This window comes from Molothrus aeneus, chromosome 2, assembly GCF_037042795.1.
Source record: "Molothrus aeneus isolate 106 chromosome 2, BPBGC_Maene_1.0, whole genome shotgun sequence".
NCBI classification, from domain to species: Eukaryota; Metazoa; Chordata; class Aves; order Passeriformes; family Icteridae; genus Molothrus; species Molothrus aeneus.
The window spans coordinates 4,406,431-4,425,696 of NC_089647.1; the positions used below are offsets into that span (position 1 = coordinate 4,406,431).

Consider the following 19,266-nt stretch of genomic DNA (forward strand, 5'->3'; position numbering starts at 1 on the left):
ACAGACCATGACCACCGAGCGCAGCGGGGAAAGCCTGGGAGGCACAGATCGACACTCGTTTTACAACGCTGTAAATCAAGCTCCATCTCGAGTACTCGAGGTTTACACGCCAGGGCAGGAATTGTTTTGCCACATGAGCACAAAAGATCGCGTTCCCGACCCACTGAGCCACCTACCCCGGAGAGAAACCCTCCCAAATCCACTACCATGGATCTCCACACCTCCGAAAACACGGGAATAAATGCCAGTGTTTAGAATATTTTTTTTCTGTAACGTTTTTTACAGAACCTACGCCACGACAGAGAATATCGATAGCTCCTTCACGCCACGGGGAAACCTCCCCGCGGCCTCGGGAACTAAAAGTGGCGCTGGCTTGAACTTGGAAAGTGAAAATTCCTGGCGAGGGCATGGAGGCGCGGGCAGCCCGGGGCTGCGGGGACCCCGCGGAGCACTTGGGGACACAAGGGCGGGCGGATCGGCCCGCACCGAGCTCGTTCCAGCGGCTCGGCTTCCCCCGAGCCCCGGGAACACCTCCCGGGCGCCGGGACAGCGGCCGCGCCATGATCCCGGAGGCGTCTACGTGCATTGTTCCCAGCCTCGGGCAGCTCAGCGCCGGTAAATCCGGACCCTGCCCGGCGCCGGGCACGAAACGCCGACACCGGAGCTATTTTGAGCCGCCGCCCAACTTCCCGGCTGGATCTCGGCGTGCAACAGTTCCTTCTGGGAAGCAAGGGCGGCGGGCGAGCGGAGCCGCGCACCGAGGGACCGGGGGGTCCTGGCGGGCCCCGGGCCACCCGGCAGAAGCACCCCAACCACCCGGCAGCGGGGAGGGATGGGGCCGCGGTGTCCCGGACCACCCCTGAGGGCGCGGGGGGCCGGGAATGGGTTTGGAGGAGGCGTCGCCGTCCCACACGGGGCACAGGAAACTTCGGAGCTGTGGGACAGCGCGGCCGAGCGGGGGAGCGGCGGCGCCTGGAAGGGGCTCCGGGCCCCCTCCCCGCTCGGTGGGGCGGCAAGGACAGCCGGAGCCCGTCCGCACCCCCCGCCCCCCGTGCTTACCGAGGTAGTGCCTGCGCAGCAATCCGGGCTCCTCCAGCCCCAGGGTCCGCTTGCGCACGTCCCAGAGCAGGTGTGGGCAGCGCCCGCGGGACATGGCCCCGCGCGGGCGGCAGCGGCGCGCGCCGAGCGGGGGGGGTGCGCCGGGACCGGCCGGGCGCGCGCGATCACCATGGGAACCGCCGAGCGGGCCCCCGCGCGCGCGCCCCGCGCCCGCCTCGCGCCGAGGCACCGACCGCGAGCCACAGGCGCGGCGGCTCCGGGACGCGCCCACCGCGCGCGTGGCCACGCCCCCCCGGCCGCGATGGGGGCCACGCCCACCGGGCGGAAGGGGGGGCACGGGGGGCCCGAGATTAATGCGCGTCTCGCGCGAGCCGGTGACGTCGCCCGCCTCGACTGAGGGGAGGGCGCGTCGTGGGCGTGGGCGGCGGCGTCAGGGCGCTGGGCTCCGCCGGGAACAGACCCGCCCTGTCCAGTGAAGCGCTGTGAAGCCGCAAAGCGGCCATCTTGGGTTTGGGCGCATTACTCGCAGCGCAGCGTTCCCCGCGGCGGCCATCTTGAGGGGAGAGCGAAGCGGAGGCGGCCATCTCCGAGCCGGGCGCCTTGCCCTTGCGAGGGCGGCGGGCGCGCCAGCTCTCCCCAGGTGCCCGGGCCAGCGCGCTCAGCCAATAGCGCCGCGCACAGCAATCCGCCCCGCCCCGCCCCTGCGGCGATGGCCAATCAGAGCGCGGGCTGGCGGTGGGCAGGCCCGGGGGGCGGGACCGGGGCGGAGGAAGGACGCCCGGACGGGACGCGGCCCCCGCTCGGTGCCCGCTCGCCCCTCGCTCCCCGCTCGGAGCCCGCTCGCCCCGTCCCTCGCCATGGCCGCCGCCGCCGCGGGACTCCGCGCCTCCTATCACCGGATGCTCGACCGCATCGAGCTCATGCTGCCGCCGCGGTTCCGGCCCTTCTACAACCACCCGGCGGGTAATGGGCGAGGGTCACCTTGGCCCCCGGTTGGAGCGGCGGGAAGGGCGGAGCGGGGGATGCGTTCCGTACGGGTGCGGGGCGGGATCGAGGCCGCAGTAACGCGGGTAGGAGCGGGAAAGGGGCCCTGGAGCGCAGTCCTGCTCCGTAACGGGGAATTGATTGTGTGTGCGAAGGGAGAATGGGATAATCGGGCGGTTCCGGGAGGGATGCGCTGCTGTCGCTGTCGCGGTACCGTGGCGTGGATCCAGGGATCGCGTGGGATGCCAGAGCCTGGCCCGGGGGATGTCATGGGTTTAAAGGGGCCTGGAGGCCTCGGCAGCCGATTCTTTCAAGAGGATGTGCTGGAAAAATCATAGAATAGTGGAATGGTTTGGGTTGGAAGGGATATTAAAGATCATCCACTTCCACACCTTCCACCAGAGCAGGCTACTCAGAGCCCATCCAGCCTGGCCCTGGATGCTGCCAGGGTTTCTGATCTTTAAATGTGTCCTGGTAACTCAGGCAGCTTTTGGTTTTATTTCCTTTCTGCTGAATCCCAGCTTCTACCAAAGGCAACTCGTGCCCTTTTGCTGGAGGACTGCCGTGGGTAAAGAAGGAGCTCCCCTCACCTGACCTACAGTTTACCTTTCCGTGGGGGTTTGCGGTATTAGGGAGAAACCTCCTGTAAAGCGATCTCATTCAGAGCCATCTACGTGGTGTTTGTCATGTAAACAAATTGCGTCGGTTGTTAAAACGAGCTCCCGATAAAATCCTGGCATTCCATAGGCTCTGTCCCCACTGCTCTGTGTCAGTGTCACAACATCCTTGACTCTTCACCTACCAGGAATATGCCCTGTAAAAGTGGACTTTGGTTTGCAGTCAGTTGCTCTATCCTCTTACAATGGCCCTTTCTTGGAAGGAAAATCGTTGCTCTAAAGGAATCACAAAGAGTGAAAAGTGCAGTTCTCAGAATGTTTGATTTGTACTGAATTCACTTGACCAATGTATTTAACATTAACGTATTGTTTTTATATATAAAGAGACAATATGTCCAACACTGAGAGACACATTCCACTGGTGGGAAATGTGGCAGCTTCCAGATGCTCTTAGTGGATGCAAGGCACAGCAGGTACTGGGAACATCCATGTTCCTTCTTCAACAGAGCTGTAGTGGGAATTGGAGAAGGTTTTGCAGGTTCTCTTGCAGTGCCTGTGGGCTGCTTTTAGTCATCACCATAATGTTGTAATTAATAAATCCATTTTTAGGGATTCTGTGTATATTTGTATGTTATATACACACACACATATCTGTCATAATCTATTACTGATGGTATAAGTGAGAAAAGTCACAGCACAAGCAAGTATAGAAACTGAGACCCTGCAACTTTTATTTTAGCCTTGAAGGTGTGTCTGTGAGAAAGTTATGCAATAGATGTCACTCTGACTGCAGAAAAAAAAAAGTGGGTTAAAAATTAAAGGCTTTCTATTATCTCCAGTGACATCTAAATCTCTAGTCTAATTCAGGAATATAAGCATCATTGTCATGAAATTATAAATCACTTGTGAGGCATGAAGCACTTTCTGGCATAAAGAAAGCTTCCAGCAAAATAATTGGTGCCTGTTACAAACTGTTTCTGTGGCTGGCATTGCTGGAGGACAGTGGAGGGCCTGGCACACCAACTCCCCAGGCTGCCATGGGAAAGCAAGGGCTGAGCTTGTGCTCCCTCCCCTTTGGCCTCTCTGGTTCACTTTGCCTGACTAAACTCAAGTTTTCAGCACAAAGACTTCTTATATTTAATAGAAGTCATACATTCTATAAGCTGGTCACACACATGATATCTAAATTAGCCTCTAGTGTCCCCCTGCTCTCATGTGCTGCTGTTGTATTCATCCTTGAAAAATTCTGGATGTCAGGAGCTGGGAAGAACTCAGCCAGGCTGGGTGCTTGCTGGAGTGCCTCCAAGGAGAGGTGTTTGACAGTCTTACCTGATTACAAACTTGGCTTGGTACCTTCCCTGTCTCCAGCCGTTTCTTAGTTCTGCAGTCAGCAGTTTGAAATGTTCGAGTTTTCTATTAGTAATAAAAATTAATGTCAGTCTTCTTGAAAACTTTACTAGCTGTTTAGGGAATGTCAGTTTAATAATTTATACTCACCCCACATCCTCTAGTACTCCAAATCTGAGTTTGTGTTTTAGAATAAGATAAATGTTAGTAATTAAAGCTACTCTGTAAGACTGATTTATTAATAACAAGCTGAATTTGCAGCCTGATACTGACACACCAAATAAGTGCCTAAGAGAACAGCAGCTGAAGTTTGTATCTTTAAAGGATGAACATTAAGCTGCTGTTATCTAATATTCAACAATATTAGACAAAAGGTAATGTGCTTGTAGTTATTAAATGCAATTTGAAACTTGCTCACAAGCAGGGTGGGTTAAAAAGGGCTTTATGCAAAGCTGCCAAGCCAGTTTTTGTTTCCCAAGTTGTAGTTTTAAACTTGAGGGTGGTTAAAACTGGAAGTACAAGTAGTTAGTGCAAGTATTTTAAAGGCTGAATTATTAGTGAAGAAATAACTCTCATAAAAAGCAGGCAACCAAAGTTCTGGTGGTTACTCCTATGTAATATATTACAGTGAAAACTTGGCTTCATCTTGCATGTTATCAGAGTGCTGAGCAGTGACCAGTGACCTAAACATTAATTTTTTGTGATAAAATTAGAACAGTGTCCTGACTGTTTCACAGGGGGATGATACTTTGGATTGTGGTCTCTCATTAAAGGCTTGGAGCAGAAGTCCCAGATTAATGATTTCTGGCATAGCTGTAGGTGTGGCTTTGCAGGGCTTTCTTTAACCAACCACTGGCTATTTTAGCACCACTGGAAATTATATGTATTCATAAGAGAGTTGTTTTTTCCCCAGGTCCCCATGCCATTGGATTTTTCTCCCATCCTTCTTGAGATTTCATCCTCTTCCCCATAATCCTCCTTTGCCTACTGGTAGATTTTTGGGGTGCTTTCCCTGTTCCTAGGCCTTTTCCTAACTCTTTCAATTATAAATGCATTTTGCCTGCTCTGGTGTCCTCAATTGCTTAAACATGGACATACAAAATCCTATCCAGCTGTTGCAGAAATGTATGGAGTGATTACACAACTGAAGGTTGATGCATTGGGTTGATGAATTATGAGTATTAGGTGCCAGAGCTAATGTACAGTAGTAGAAAATACCAATATAAACAATTCATTATTAAAAAAAAAAAGAAAAACCAAAATAAACCAATATAAACTTACTGCAGGTATTAAAACAGCCACATTTACTAAATAATTTAACTTCTTTTCTCCCATCCTCCCTCAGGTCCCAAAACAGTGTTTTTCTGGGCACCTGTTATGAAATGGGTAAGTACAAGATGCCAGCTGGTGTCTGGGTGTCAAGCCCAGGGCAATCTGCAGCAACACACTGAGCAAGCAAGAGTTTCCCAGCAGTTACTGGAAACCTGCACAAAGATTAGAGACTCTAATTCTTAATATCTGGGGAGGCAGAAAATTAGCCTTAATAACAGAGAGCACAAACCGAAGGGGATATACAGCGTGGGGAAAATGCTTTGTGGAAGAATTGTGCTTTTCACTGGGTTTCACAAAGGCTTTCTCTTGTGAAACACCAGCTGTTGCTCAAGGTGGGCATGATGCAAACTCATAAAGCATGTGTCTCTTCTGAGATTAAGGAATTTGAGAAGTATCTTAAGGAAGCCAATTCCTAAGGCTCATAGCTTGAAGCATGTCAGAGCACAAGGTAGTCTTGACCTAAAAGACAAAGGCAGCTGCCATTGTGGCTGTCAGTGGTTCTCTGCCTCCTGTGAGCTTCTGCTTCCCACTGCCTGCAGCCCTGGGCTTTGTTTGTGCCCAGGTGATGCAAATGCCACCTCCTAATTCACTGTGCTCTTCTGAGGTGTTGCATTGATACAGATAAAACAAGAGCTCTCCAAACCCATGAGGGTTTGATCTTCTTTGATAGCAAGGATGTAACCTGCTCTTACCACTGCCAGCTGCTTTGTAACTTTGCCATTGTGAAGCCCAGCGTTTTGCAGGCCACAGGCAACATTGTGCTCTAAGCTACAGCTTGGTTTCTTTGTCAGTGTCTGAACTGGAGCTGCAGGAGCCATGGTTAACCTTCCCCTTCCTCAGAGGTTCTCCCTGGAAACGCCCTCCTGAGCCTGAGCACACAGGCAGCTCTTCTGTGCCCAAGGAGTCCTGGGTGAAAGCGTCAGGACTGTCTTTCTTAGGGGTTTTGTTTGGGTTTTTTTGTGAGCTGGTGTAAAGGGAACATGAAATTGTATTTCCAGTAGAGGGCAATAACACAACAAACAAAGCAAGCAGTGTTTGCAGCTAATGTCAAGCAGATCAGCCAAGCCATGCCTCAATTTGCCTGCACATTTTCTAGTACTACTGAAATTATATTTTAAAAAAAGCACTTTTACCCCCTCAGATGAAGCTGAGTGAAGACTATATATGGTGAAGTTTACCACCAGTATCTTAGCCTGACCTGTGGAAAGAAGGCCCTTATTTAGATAAGCCTCTACTTGTTGCATGAAAACAAGGGTGGATTTTTTCAGCTGCTTTCAAGCAGCTATGTTCAAATTAACCTTGTTCTTGAGTCAATACAAAACTGCCAGTGCCTGGGATTTTATTGCCACACAGTTGTAGCTGCCATAACTGTGTTCTTTTTCCTACCACAAAGGACTGGAAATGGATGGTGTCTCCCAGAGTCTAATTGCTCACAGAATGCATCCCATCTCCTGCATAATGCAGTAGGATAAGCACTGAGCTGTGAAGCAGCTTCCCCTTGTAAAGCTCTTCATCTGTTACAGGAGTCCCAGACTGGTGCTCACTGAATTTCTCTTTGCAGGGCTTGGTGGGGGCTGGACTGGCTGACATGGCCAGGCCAGCAGAGAAGCTCAGCACAGCACAGTCTGCAGTACTCATGGCCACAGGTAAGCCACCCTTACTCTCTGTTTTCACACAGGATCTTCCATCAGTACTAATACATTTCCACTGAAAGCCTTAATTTGAACATGTTAGCTGTCACTATTGCTGTTGCTGATTCTAGGACAGACCTCTACTTGTTATTCAATCAGTAAGCATCCTGTAATTATGTAAGAGTTTTCTACACCTGTCTTAATTTGGAATTGTACAGCACAAGTTGCTACGAGGTAGGCATGAGTGTCATCCCCTAAGTTACCATGAAACCATTCACTGCAGTGAGTGACCTCTTTTCCTTCAGATCAAGTAATTTTGAAATCAGTCCAGGATACAGTGACTTTTTTAGAACAGACTTTAAAGGATTTAAGAATGGTAATGTAATTACACTAACATAAATGGAAACAATTTCCAAGTGTTCCAAGAAGTTGGAAGCAGTAGACATGGACTACTGCACTGCTGTCTGCCAAGAATTCTCACACTGGCAGAAACAATATTCTGTAATCCTAGAATCATTTAGGTTGGAAAAGACTTTTAAGATCATAGAGTCCAACCATTAACCCAGCACTTCCAAGTCCACCACTAAAATGTGTCTCTAAGTGACACAACTACGCTTCTTATAAACACCTCCAGGGATGCTTCTGCACCACTTCCCTGGGCAGCTTTTTTTCCAGTGCTTTTCCTGTCTAAAAGGGTTCTCCAGACTGATATCTGATGCAGTCCTGTGCATTTTGCACAAGCTTTGCATAATCTCCAATGTAGTGCAGCAAGCTGGATATACAGCAAAATACCATTACCCTGCAACTGTTTTGGAGAATTAAGGTCTAGGCTGCTGTAGACTATAGAGGATCTTTGATATTCAGACTATGACCTACCTTACTGTAGCTATTTCAGAAAAATGTAGTACATACCTGTAGATGTCCCACTGGCACTCTTCACTGAGAAAAAGCTAGTTATAAGCAATGCAGTTGTCTAACATGTTAGAAGTTATGAAATTTGTTTACTTCAACTGGCCTATGAATCTGCCTCCAAACATAGGGAAATATCTGATTATTTAATTTGAAATATCTTTAAACTTTCCATTGTTTTCAACAGGCCTTATTTGGTCAAGGTACTCCCTGGTGATTATCCCTAAAAACTGGAGTCTGTTTGCTGTGAACTTCTTTGTTGGCTGTGCTGGTGGTTCCCAGCTTTTCCGAATATGGAGGTATGCATTAACAAGGGTACAAGTACAGCTTAGCATTAACCAGGAATTTATAAAGGCTGCCAGCCTCTCTGTCAGTGCAACAGGCAAGAGGAACTGAACCATTTATGAAATGTTACAGATGGGTTTTGCTACATTGTTAGTTTTACAGTTAAGTTGGAGTGAAGCTGTAAATATTTTCAGTCTAGCTAGAGCAGCATTGAATCTTGGTCAGTTCCAGCTGGATCAAAGGGCTTTTAAGCAGAGCAGCATTTTTCAAAAAAATTGTTTCTTGAAGGAAATTTTGGGAGTTTTCTGGCTTCAGTACTGGCCAGGACTGTGGCAAACTTAGCTACTTTGGAACTTCCTACAAGAATTAAGATATCCTATCCTGAGTTTCCACCCTCAAGTCCATTGTAATTTTAAACCTCCTCTGGTGAACAGATTGCTAGGACAACACTGTTATTGTAACTGGTGTTCTATTCTATTCTTAGCCTGTGCTCTTTCTTTTTTATTCCTATAGGTATAATCAGGAGCTAAAAGCACAAAAGCAAGTGCAATAAAGAGATGCTTAACCCAACAGGTCAAATCTAGCAACGCACAAACCCATCCCCATGGGACTTAGCTTCACTAATTTTAATGTTTTTTTCTCTGAGAAAATAAAAGAGGAAAATAAAGAGAGCAAGTGTTTTCTAAGTGCAAATAACCAAGTATCTCCACACAAATAAAGGGCAACCTTTTAAAATGAAGGCAGAATTGTCTTGCATTGTCTCTTTAAAGAAACTGGCTGGATTTTGTCTAAAAAGAGTTGCTGAGCCTCACCTTATCTGACTCCACTGAGCAGTGCTGAGAGCGACACAGTACAGGTGACAGCCAGAGCCTCAGACTGAAGTGACCTTTCCTGTCACAGTCAGAAAACCACCCGGTTGGGGGTTTGCCGTATTTCAGTAACCAACAGTAGCATTTGCATTTCATTTCCTGATGCTCTTCCTTCCCTGGTAGCATAAGGATATTTGTTCCAGCTTCAGCTGTGTGTGTCTTCATTTGTTCCCCAGTCACCACTGTCCTGAAAAAAAGGACAGCAAACAAATGTGCCTCTGGTGTTTTAGCTTCCTTCACAACTCCAGGCAGAAGATGGGGTTGTTGAAGCACCACACTTAGACTCAGGAATTCACATGCAGGGGAAAAGATAACTGAGGCAAGGTAGGTTCTGATGAGTCTGTCAGCTCCCCTTTTTCAAAGGCTGTCCCACCATGAAGTCAGTTCTCTGCTCTGCCACAGTTCCACTGGCATGTCTTGGTCCTTGTGGCTTGGTCCTTGGTCCCAGGGTCTCAAATGGCAAATTCTCCAGCTGTGCTGGTCACCAAGTGGACACAGTGACTGAAGAAGAACACTGCTAGGAAGAGAGGTGGTGTATTCCAGTCCCCCCTCCCTTCCCAGTCCCCAGCCAGGTAAGACTCATCCAGCAAACCAGTAATGGGAAAAAAAAAGTGTATTAAAATATTCACAAGATTACAATAGAAAACATTAAAGTCCATTCAAGAAAAAATATCCAAGATAACTGTTTCCAGATGAATCTGAAAAAGCAAAAGCACTAACAGTTGGTACACTGGCTCTTCATGTAATCAGGCCATGCAATGCATATCTAGCTCCCTCACACAGATTATACACCTGTCTTACAGGTGTTTGTTGTCTTGCACACCTCCAGGACAGAGGTTTATAAAAGAAAAGTACCCAGTCTATGTTTTCAATTACATTTACCACATAAGAACAGTTGGCATGGCAGGGAGACAGAAAACATTGCACAGCACACTGATCTCCAAAGGCATTGAACTTATATTTTAGAGTGCAAAAATACCTGTAAATGAAAGGGCTTATTAGCTTTAGGGCAGTGAAGAGAAGGGAAAGAGAAACCTAAAGAGAATAATTGCTGAGCCTTGTTAATATGATTTTGTAGTCTCCCATATAAAAATGTTACACTGCAGAGGTGTGGGCCACAGCCCAGAAGTCCCACCCACCTTCTCTCTTGGTGGTTTTACTGAGGAAGTATTTCCATCACCTCTGATACAATAACTTTTTGTATTTGAGGTCCTTGGCAGATACACTACTGATGTAGAATTCCAAGACAAGATTCCAATACAGAGTGAAGGTGTTCTGGTCACAAATCAAAAACTCCATACCTGATCTCAATGAATCCACTCTAAGGTGATGCAGCTTTTAAGTTGGATGCACACCTTTACTGCAGTTATAAGACAGATGGTTACCTAGACAGTTCTCACAGGTTTAAAAAGTTTAAAAACCTAATTACAGCTCTTGTCACAAACTGAAATACTACTAAAGCTTTGAGAGAAAACAAAACCCTACAGGTCTCCAGTTATAAATGACACATCAGGCAATGAGTTGCAGAGACATATCTGCCCCACTGTAAAGGCTCTTAATGCTAACATTTTGTGAACATGATGAGCATCTTCCTCACAGAAACACTGCTGAAGTCAAAAGGGGCCATGGAAACCTGATGGACTGAGTACAGCTACCAATTTACTTAGCTTCATACCTTATTTGTAGTCCTCTTGAAATTCATTATAGTAATCAAAAATTAAGAAGATTTCAGACTGATCCCAGCTTTGTTTGCATGATGAATAAGAGAGAATTTATTGCAAGTCTGTCATCACACAGGCCCTCCCATGTCCACTATCCAGGAGCAATGACCCCCCTACCTCTTTTAGTCACTGGCTACTGCCTCAAGAGAGGTGCCTGCTCCTCCTCTGGGCTGCTGCAAACCTGGCACACAGCCCTTGTTTTGAAAATAGATGATCCTAAAAAGAGTTGGCAGCAATGCAACAACAGGACAAGGACAACACCCTTCATGTTCCTCAAAATCCAAGCTGTTCTTTTCCTCCTGCAAGGAACAGCATCAGAGAATTAAGAGAACAGAAACAGCAGAGCAATCAGTTCAACTTCTGGTCACCAGAACAGCAGAACCAGACCTTGTCTGAAATCTCTGCATGCTCTACCCATCAAGGAAGAGACGTCCTCTGTCTCCTGAGACTTTACTAAGTAAGCCAACTCAGCATCAGTCCCTTTCTTCAGCACAGGTTATATCATTAAACCATCTCAGATAACCTGAGGAACAGAAAGCTCACGAGTGTTGTCTCACAATGCCTGAAGTTCTTCTGACTTCAGCATGAATACATTACTTAATAATAATATTGCTCACTTTTCCATGACCAAAAAAAAAAATTAAAAAAAATCAACAGCCTTGGCACTGGAGTGGGATTCACAGATTTCTGCCATTCCTGGGAGAAGACTTTTGTTTCTTTCTAAAAGGATGTTTAGTGTTTTTTAAAATACTTCTACGTTTCATTCTGCCTTCATAAAGAGGACCCAAGAAGCCTTGCAGGGAGCCTCCTCCTCAGTCTAGGCAATATGAACATACCTGTAGCTAGACAAAAGCCATGCAAGGAGATGTCTCCTCAAGTCAGTTAAAATCAGCCAGACCAGTGTGTCTCCTAAAGTTAGCACCAGATCAGTCCTAAAGTTAGCACCGGATTCATGTGCTTCCTAAAGTTAGCACCACATCAGAATTGTGCTCAGATTTTCCAGTACATTCCAGCAGGAAAAGAAGAAAACATTAGTAGCAGACTTCAGAGGCAAGGCCAGCCCCATATTCTCATAGCAGCAAGTTTCTGATCACCACATTCATCACAATTCTCCTTCTTACTCAAAAATGTTGGGGGAGCAAGACGGTGATGCACAGGGATGAACACAGGCAGATCAAAATCAAGTTTCTCCATCAACCACATCCAAAGCATTAGTGTTTTATTAAGTGTAAAATAAATGTTGGGAAGTAATAGCCTGATAGATAAGGAAAGCAGCAGCAGGATTCCTCCTGATCTTAATCATAATTTATACTGGGTTGGAAGGGACCCATCAGGATCATCAAGTCCAACTCGATCCTATAGAACCACAGAATCACACACTGGACTGGGCTGGGAAGGACCTTAAAGATCATCTGGTTCCAACCCACCCACCATGGGCAGGGACACCTTCCATCAGACCAGGTTGCTCAGACCCTCATCCAACCAGACCCTGAACACTTCCAGGAATGGGGCATCCACAGCTTCTCTGGGCAACCTGTGCCAGTGCCTCACCTTCTTCTGAGTAAAGAATTTCCTGACTGCAGTCACCAACATCAGCACTGCAGCAACCAAGGCAGTGGATCTTATCAACAGATGGAGGCTTGAGTTGGACAAACTACCCCTGAGCATTTCTGGGGTGAGTAGGTCCCACTCTGTCAGCTGCCAGCACTGGGTACAAGCACCATAGCCCTTCATGTGGAGTGCTTAACCCTGCTTAATCCATGAAGTAGAAGAAGATATTTAAAAGTCTCCAGTGAAGATTAATTTTGTCCATTTTTCATCTTGTATGTGTTACTGCCAAAAAATAAAATGCTAAAATATTTACAGAGTTGTTAGTTAGCCACAGCTCAGTTCCCTACAAGACTTGGCAAATACCTGAAAACTGATGCTTTAAAACTGAAACATGCCCTTTTTTTGATACCAGCCAAGTCTTGGAAGAAGAATTACACAAATTCAGATATTGCAGGATTAGCAACTGACATATGGCAGAATAAATTAATCCATGGTTTCCTTCTGAGCTCCAGTTTTAAGAAGCTGGTTCTGGCTTTGAGGACAATGTCCTAAGATCTACCCAGTGCATGTGTACAAAAATAAAGCTGCTGATTTCTAATAAAGGCAGCTTTTGTCAGGAAACCAGTGAACCTCACTTCTGATCCTGATGAAAGAATAGTGTTGGCATACCTAATTTTCTTGGGAAAAAAACCCCCACTGTACACAAAATAAATATTTAAATTGCACTGTCATAATTAAAGCATTATCTAATGTGGTTGTGAAAGGGTCTACCATGGGCCTGTAACCATTTTTCATGTGCTTGGTGTTAAGAGTCAAATGTGGGGTGAGTTTGTTTGGAGCAGGTTGCCCAGAGATGCTGCAGAGGTCCCACCTGTGGAGATGCTCCAAACTGGGCACAGTGCTGGTCAGCCTCTTCTGGCTGACCCTGCTGGAGGAAGGCTGGATGATCTCCAGAGGTCCCTCCAACCTCAACCATTCTGGGATTGATTCTGAAACAGACTGAACTAGGAAATGGGTAAGAATCAGAGAAAAGGGGTTACCATAGACCAAACTGAAAATTATTTGCTGCCAAAAAAAAAACCCAAACCAAAAAAACCAACACAAAACAAAACTACCACATTGGGATGTACAAAACAGAAATCCTTCTTCTATATGCCACTTTGAGATGATCTCTGCTGGAAGGCCACTTCTAGTTTTGAGCACCAGATTTCAGGATACAATGGGTCAGCAAAAGAAATCCTCATCAGCAGAGATCCTTAATCTAGGAGGAGGTTAATCTAGAAACAAGAGGCTGGAAAATTGTATTCAAGCACTAGACTTGCAGAGATTAGGGAAATAAACTGCCCATCTGCATCTTCCGTGCAAATATTGGTCACACAAAAAAACCACACATCAAAAAATCCAAAGAGCCCTGGATTTCCTCCAGTCGTTCAGCTTCCACTACAGGCTTTTGAGAACAGATAAAACAGCTCCAAGGAGGTGACAGTGGCATAATGGAGCCATGGGAGAGAGGCATGGGAGTACTACAGCTTCCAGATCCCTCGGAGCCCTTTTTAACACATGAAATGACAGAGCTTTGAGGAAGAAATATTTCACTGAAAGGTTCAACAGAGTCTGAGGTAACCACCTACAGCTACAGCTTCCTATGCCTTTAACTCACCCTCTCTTTCGTTTTCACAGGTAAACTCCCATTTCACAAAATTCATTAGATCAACACTATCCCTGCCACTTAAAGGACTAAGCTTGAATAGCTGGGCTCATTGAGAAGTAAACAGTTTGTGACCCACGTTACACAGGTCAGGTAGGCCTAAGGGTTTCCTTCACTCACACTGCTAAGACATACATTTCTGATAGCTAGGAGTCACAATTTGGCTTACAAGACCAAGTGAGAGGGTCCAGTTTACATGAGAAGGCAGCCTGTACTGAGAATCTGACCAAGGAAAGATAAATACCCTGTATACATAAAGAATTCTGAATAAAATGAAAATGTCTTCTTTATAGTCACTTCAACAAAAGAAATTAAGCCCTATAAGCAAAGAAAAAAGAATCTCCAGGTCAATCTAGGCATCTTCCAGTTTCTCCATTAATAATCAAGATAAAAATATTTTAAAATTGTGATGCGAGTTTTCACTTTCTCTCTCGTCACACAAGATACAAAAAAAAAAGAATATTGGCAATTTATAAGCAAAATTATTACCGCATTTCAACATGCAACATTGGTCTCACTTCTGTACGATTAAATAGACTATTTACACACAATACATATATATCTCTCCCTCTGTATGCACATGCATTGGTCCTAGCCTAGGCATCAAAGGCCACATGTGAGAGTTCTCTGGGTCAAATCTTGCTCAAGCAATTCCAGTCTGAATGTGTGTTGTCCTATGGATAGCTGAGGATCTCAGTTCTTCCGAATGTCGGCGTAGACCACAGACTCTGACTTGTTGATCTTGTCGCTGTGCTGTCCCCCGGAGTGATCTAACTGCGCGTAAATGACTGGGCCCTGCGGACACAAGGAACAGGCACAGTCAGGCTTCCTCACAGCTGCCCACACTGCCCCTCGCTTCCATGGGGGCTGCAGCAAGATGAAAGCTAAAGCAACACCACACAGCTTTTATGACTGCGAACGGCACTTGGAAGCAGGTGGAATGAACCCTCAGCTGCACGTGAGCTCTAGTCTGCCACCTTTCTCCTCTCAGGAGCATGCCAAACAGCACCCTTGGCTCCCTCCAAACCTGCCTGCTGCCACAGAAAGCAAAATCCAGGATCCCTTGCTCTGAAAAGCAGCAATTATTATGTGCTATGTAGCAAACACACGTGGCTTAGACAGATGCATGCCAGATTTAATATTGTTCAAGAGAAACTGTCCTAGAGGTTACCAGTCAACAGTAGAGTGTACTTCCCAACTGCTACTCAGGTCCTGTAAATCCCAGCATGGCTGTGCCACTTGGATAAGGAAGCTGCAGCCACCCTGTGACTCAAGTCACTGCCCAAGCCAGTGATGGGGCCAAGACTTACACAGCAGTGAGCCAGAAGTGCTAAAATGGTGCAGCACTCCAGAATTCTTACCTGACCTCCAAGCCAGTCCAGGCAGCAGCAGCTCACAGGGCAGGCATGGCCTCACACCTTCGTGATATTTGCTGGGGTGCAGAGGAAGACATTACAGCCCTGTCCTTCAGCTGAACGTGTGAACACTTCCTTAAACTCCACATCCTCTAAAACATAGCCCAGGGAAAGCCAACTGCAGCTACTGAGGACAGGACTGCAACCTCCATGGAGGAGAGGTCCAGCAAGACAGGTGGGACCTTGACGGCAAGAGAGCTGCAGCTCCCATGCTGAACCCCCCAACTGAGACAAGCACAGGGCTGCCACCTGTCGTGGTTTGAGAGGAAGTGAGTTTTCTGGGATGCTGTAGTCACACCAATAGGTATTCAGATTTGAATACTGGCACCTGGTGTGGCCACTGGAGACATTGGATACGCCTCTGAGAACACAGGAGTTAAAAGCAGAGCACTCCTGTGAGAAGCCCTCTTAAGTTTCCACGAGAGATGCAGGTCAGACCTCCCCTGGCCCAGTTGCTGGCCAGGCAGGGGAGGGGAAAAGCCATGCAGCCAGGAGAGGTAAGCCTGGCCCTGAAAGTAAAAAAGTGGAAGAAAGAGAAGCACCAGTGTTAGTACCCCTCAACCCCAGGAAGTGAAATTTGAAGGGGACAAGTGTCCCAGAAGTGAGACTGTGCTCTTTTTGGAACGAGACAAAGCATCCTTAAAAGACGACCCTAGAAGCAGCTCTGGTCCATGTTCAGTGGTGAGAGCACTGGGCATGGAAGGAAGAGGTCACGGTGGCAGATGTTCTCTGGGCGGTGCCACGAGTGACATGGAAACACACAAGGTTTCAACGCTGTTCCCAGGGGAAGCTTATAGCACAAGAAAGACTCCTCTCCTCTTGATGAACTAAGAACTGATTGTCTGAAGAGTAGTGCTAGACAGAGAGTTGAAATTTAGAAGATAGACGTATTAGAAATGTGGTGGGGGGAGGAGGAAGTGTATTTGTAAGGTTTTCATTTTTCCTGTGTGTTCCTTTTTACATATAGTTGTAGTGTAGTTAATAAAGTTTTCTTTTCTTTATTTCTAAGTGGGGGCCTGCTTTGCTTATTCCTGGTTACATCTCACAGCAGAAACCAAAGAGAGTGTATTTTCATGAAGGCACTAGCATTGCACCAGCGTCAAACCATGACACCACCACACAGCCCATGCAGGAGGCAAAGGGACTGAGTTCTCTTGGGATGACTGGGAGGGAATTAAAAATAGAGAGCTTTTAGTTTAGTTGTGGCTTTTTCAGCAATTTTTCCTTCAAAACCTTTCATCCATTTCACTGTTCTGGTGTCCCTTATGTCCCAGAAAGAAGGCGCCTTCACTGGCACTCCTCTACCCCCTTCTTGCCAGTACTTTTGGAATCCTGACAAATTAGGAAACATTTGTATAGACCTGACAGAAAAATATTTCTATCTATTTTCCAAAGCAATTATGAGCCAGAGATGAAAACAGACCTTCTGTACAGAAAATGAAGCTGTTGAAGGACCACAGATACCTTCCTGCACAGCTGTTTTCCCCCCAGTACAGTGGCAAGGCTCATACCTGATAAATACCTTGTTCGCTTTGAGAAGTGATTCAAATCCACATTTTATTCCTTCTGGGTAAAGTATTTCCAAAGTAATAAAGAATAGAGGAAGAAGATTGACTGAAGGGTGAAAACTTGCAAGTAGGTATAAAATCCTGAATATAAACAACACACTGAGAAAATGAAAAAAAAGACACTGATGTCCTAGAAAACCCTGGATTTCAAATCTCATTACAGCCACTTTTTAAAAAAACTTATCTGCTATTCATGTTGGTCTGGTCTCCAACATTGTATTGAGATTAATAATTCCAATCAGATCACAGTGTCTATATAAACTTCAAGACAAAGTAACCCTGAAGTTTAATTGCAAGCAATTTTGGAAATCTCATCTGCCTGAGGCCAGAAGTCAAGGGTATGATAAATTCAGCTTGAGAGCACTATCAGTTAAAAAAATATAAAAAATAATAAATCTAACTACACTCACTGTGACATTGCAAATTTTGTTCAAGTAATTCTGATGGGTCAATTGTCTACCAGTGGAGTTCATTCAGTATCAGTTACCACTGTACTGGATTTTGGCCAGTTTAAATAGAGTCACCATGCTGCAGGCAGCATATTAGTGCTGTGGAGAGACTGACTGCTGTGATCAGCTGATCCAAACCCAGCTATCATTGTCTCAATGTGTTCACTGTCAGTCACCTACAAAAAGTGGTAAATAGCCAATACAGAGAAAAGGAGGGACCAAGGATTTATTGCAGTGTTCATCTATTTGATTTGCTGCCAACTGATTCTCTAGCTGACTATAAGCATCACCTGGGCCATTTTAAAAATTGTCTAAACAATTCAGAACTTTCATCTAACCCCAAGAAAGCTCATCCTGACTCTTCAGAACCAGAAGACAGACTAGCACTGCTATATAAAACCAGCATTTCCTGAAGCCTTGCAATTTTTCCATTCAGAATTGAAGGGAAAAGAGCAGGTGTACCTGCTAAGGGTTTGACAGCAGTCATTAATTGTAAGTTACAAAAAAGAAAAAGGAATTACAAAGTTAGACCACCATGGTCCAACAGGAGTCTACAGAATATTCAAAATTCTCAGATTCTGAATGATGTTGCAACTACCACAGATTCAGGCTCTGGGAAAGTTATCTGAAATTTCAATCAAGATTCTTGGCATTACAAACTGCTCCTTCTCAGGGTCCTGGGATCCAAACAAGGACATCCATATGGGAAATCCATGTAGTTCTTGCCTTCACTGTAAATCATTTCTTACCCACACAAATAACTGTCCTGGTAGAACAGCACTCACTAGAGAATGATGGCAGGGACAAGAACCACCACAGACAAATCTGACAGGACAGAACAAACCTGCTGAGAAGGAGGGCACAGTGAAAACAAGCAGAGCTGATTCAAGCAGCTGAACACTCATAGAATCAGATATGCAAACTCCAGAAAGCAAGGTCCACACCTGAGTAACTTGTACTCAAAACAAAGGAAGTGCAGGCTCAGTGCACTTTCAGCTGAGATGTGATGCAGACAAATACTCAATCACTGATTCTTGAACTAATATATAAATTAAAAAATGAATAAACTTCACTCAATTCATTTAAATGCCACTCTAAGAGCGAACACCTCTGTTACTGTTTCTAACTTGCAGAGGCAGTTTTGTTTGTATTCACAGTTCTTTTCCACCAGTGAAGTACAAAGCATTAATTCACTTCCTACACACCCTACCTTGTAAAAAAGCTACAAGGAAGACCACAGACCTCTGCTGTTTGACCACAGCACTGATTGTGGGAGCCACTGGTCTAAAACTGCCAGGCATTCCAAGAGACAAGAGTGTGCCTGAATCAGCAAACAGCCTGCAACCACTCTGGGAACTGCTAGGAATGAGTATCTGCCTTTCACCTGCACAACACCTCAAAAGCTTGAATACTACAACTCATTCTTACCAAGAAACACTTGTATGTGATAAAAGATTTCAAATATGTTGATTTGCATGCTGATGCAAGCCTTAAAGAAACAACCAAACAATGGCTAGAAGCAAACAGTGTAAGTCTAATCAAATGAAATTTAGCTTCCTCACTTGTTGAAATATTCTGTTCAAAATCTGATCTACCCTGATTTCACTGTGGATCTTTGTAAAGACAAGGAAATATGTTTAGTTGTTCTGCAAAGATGGGGCAAATGCTCAAAAGGAGGCAGAGGAACTACTTGCTGCTACAAGTGTCTGCCACAAAAAGAAACTCTGTTTGCCCAGCAAAAGAGATTAAAATTCTAAAAACTAAAATAAATGGAATGAAACAAAAGCCATTTGCAGTATTTTTCAGTTGAGGTCAGCAGTG

The 19,266-nt window shown here is 45.8% G+C and overlaps 3 protein-coding genes across 10 annotated transcripts in view; 1 reads left to right on the forward strand and 2 right to left on the reverse strand.

The window, feature by feature from the left end:
- DCAF6 (DDB1 and CUL4 associated factor 6) overlaps positions 1–1,191 on the reverse strand; it is a 73,248-nt gene extending 72,057 nt beyond the window's left edge. Inside the window, exon 1 of one of the 5 annotated variants that reach the window (XM_066571882.1) lies at positions 1,060–1,191. In XM_066571882.1, coding sequence (XP_066427979.1) covers positions 1,060–1,153 — 94 coding nt within the window. In that variant the 5' untranslated portion in view covers positions 1,154–1,191. The remainder of the gene's footprint in view (positions 1–1,059) is intronic. The other 4 variants (XM_066571881.1, XM_066571886.1, XM_066571883.1 and 1 more) reach the window with 4 other exon arrangements.
- Positions 1,192–1,795: 604 nt separating this feature from the next.
- Positions 1,796–8,903, forward strand: MPC2 (mitochondrial pyruvate carrier 2). The gene is made up of 5 exons (XM_066571891.1): positions 1,796–2,022; positions 5,353–5,393; positions 6,901–6,985; positions 8,067–8,178; positions 8,678–8,903. The coding sequence occupies exons 1-5, from the start codon at positions 1,917–1,919 to the stop codon at positions 8,715–8,717; spliced, it is 384 nt and encodes a 127-aa protein (XP_066427988.1). The 5' UTR covers positions 1,796–1,916; the 3' UTR covers positions 8,718–8,903.
- Positions 8,904–9,628: 725 nt separating this feature from the next.
- MPZL1 (myelin protein zero like 1) overlaps positions 9,629–19,266 on the reverse strand; it is a 36,480-nt gene continuing 26,842 nt past the window's right edge. For all 4 annotated transcript variants that reach the window (XM_066571890.1, XM_066571888.1, XM_066571889.1 and 1 more), the window contains one exon: positions 9,629–14,808. In XM_066571890.1, coding sequence (XP_066427987.1) covers positions 14,784–14,808 — 25 coding nt within the window. In that variant the 3' untranslated portion in view covers positions 9,629–14,783. The remainder of the gene's footprint in view (positions 14,809–19,266) is intronic.

Excerpts from the sequence above, each read along its gene's own strand:
- MPC2 (XM_066571891.1), top strand. The coding sequence starts at position 1,917 with ATGGCCGCCGCCGCCGCGGGACTCCGCGCCTCCTATCACCGGATGCTC. Across the intron at positions 5,394-6,900 it reads GGGCACCTGTTATGAAATGG|GGCTTGGTGGGGGCTGGACT; the intron begins GTAAGTACAAGA and ends TTCTCTTTGCAG. Across the intron at positions 6,986-8,066 it reads TGCAGTACTCATGGCCACAG|GCCTTATTTGGTCAAGGTAC; the intron begins GTAAGCCACCCT and ends TGTTTTCAACAG.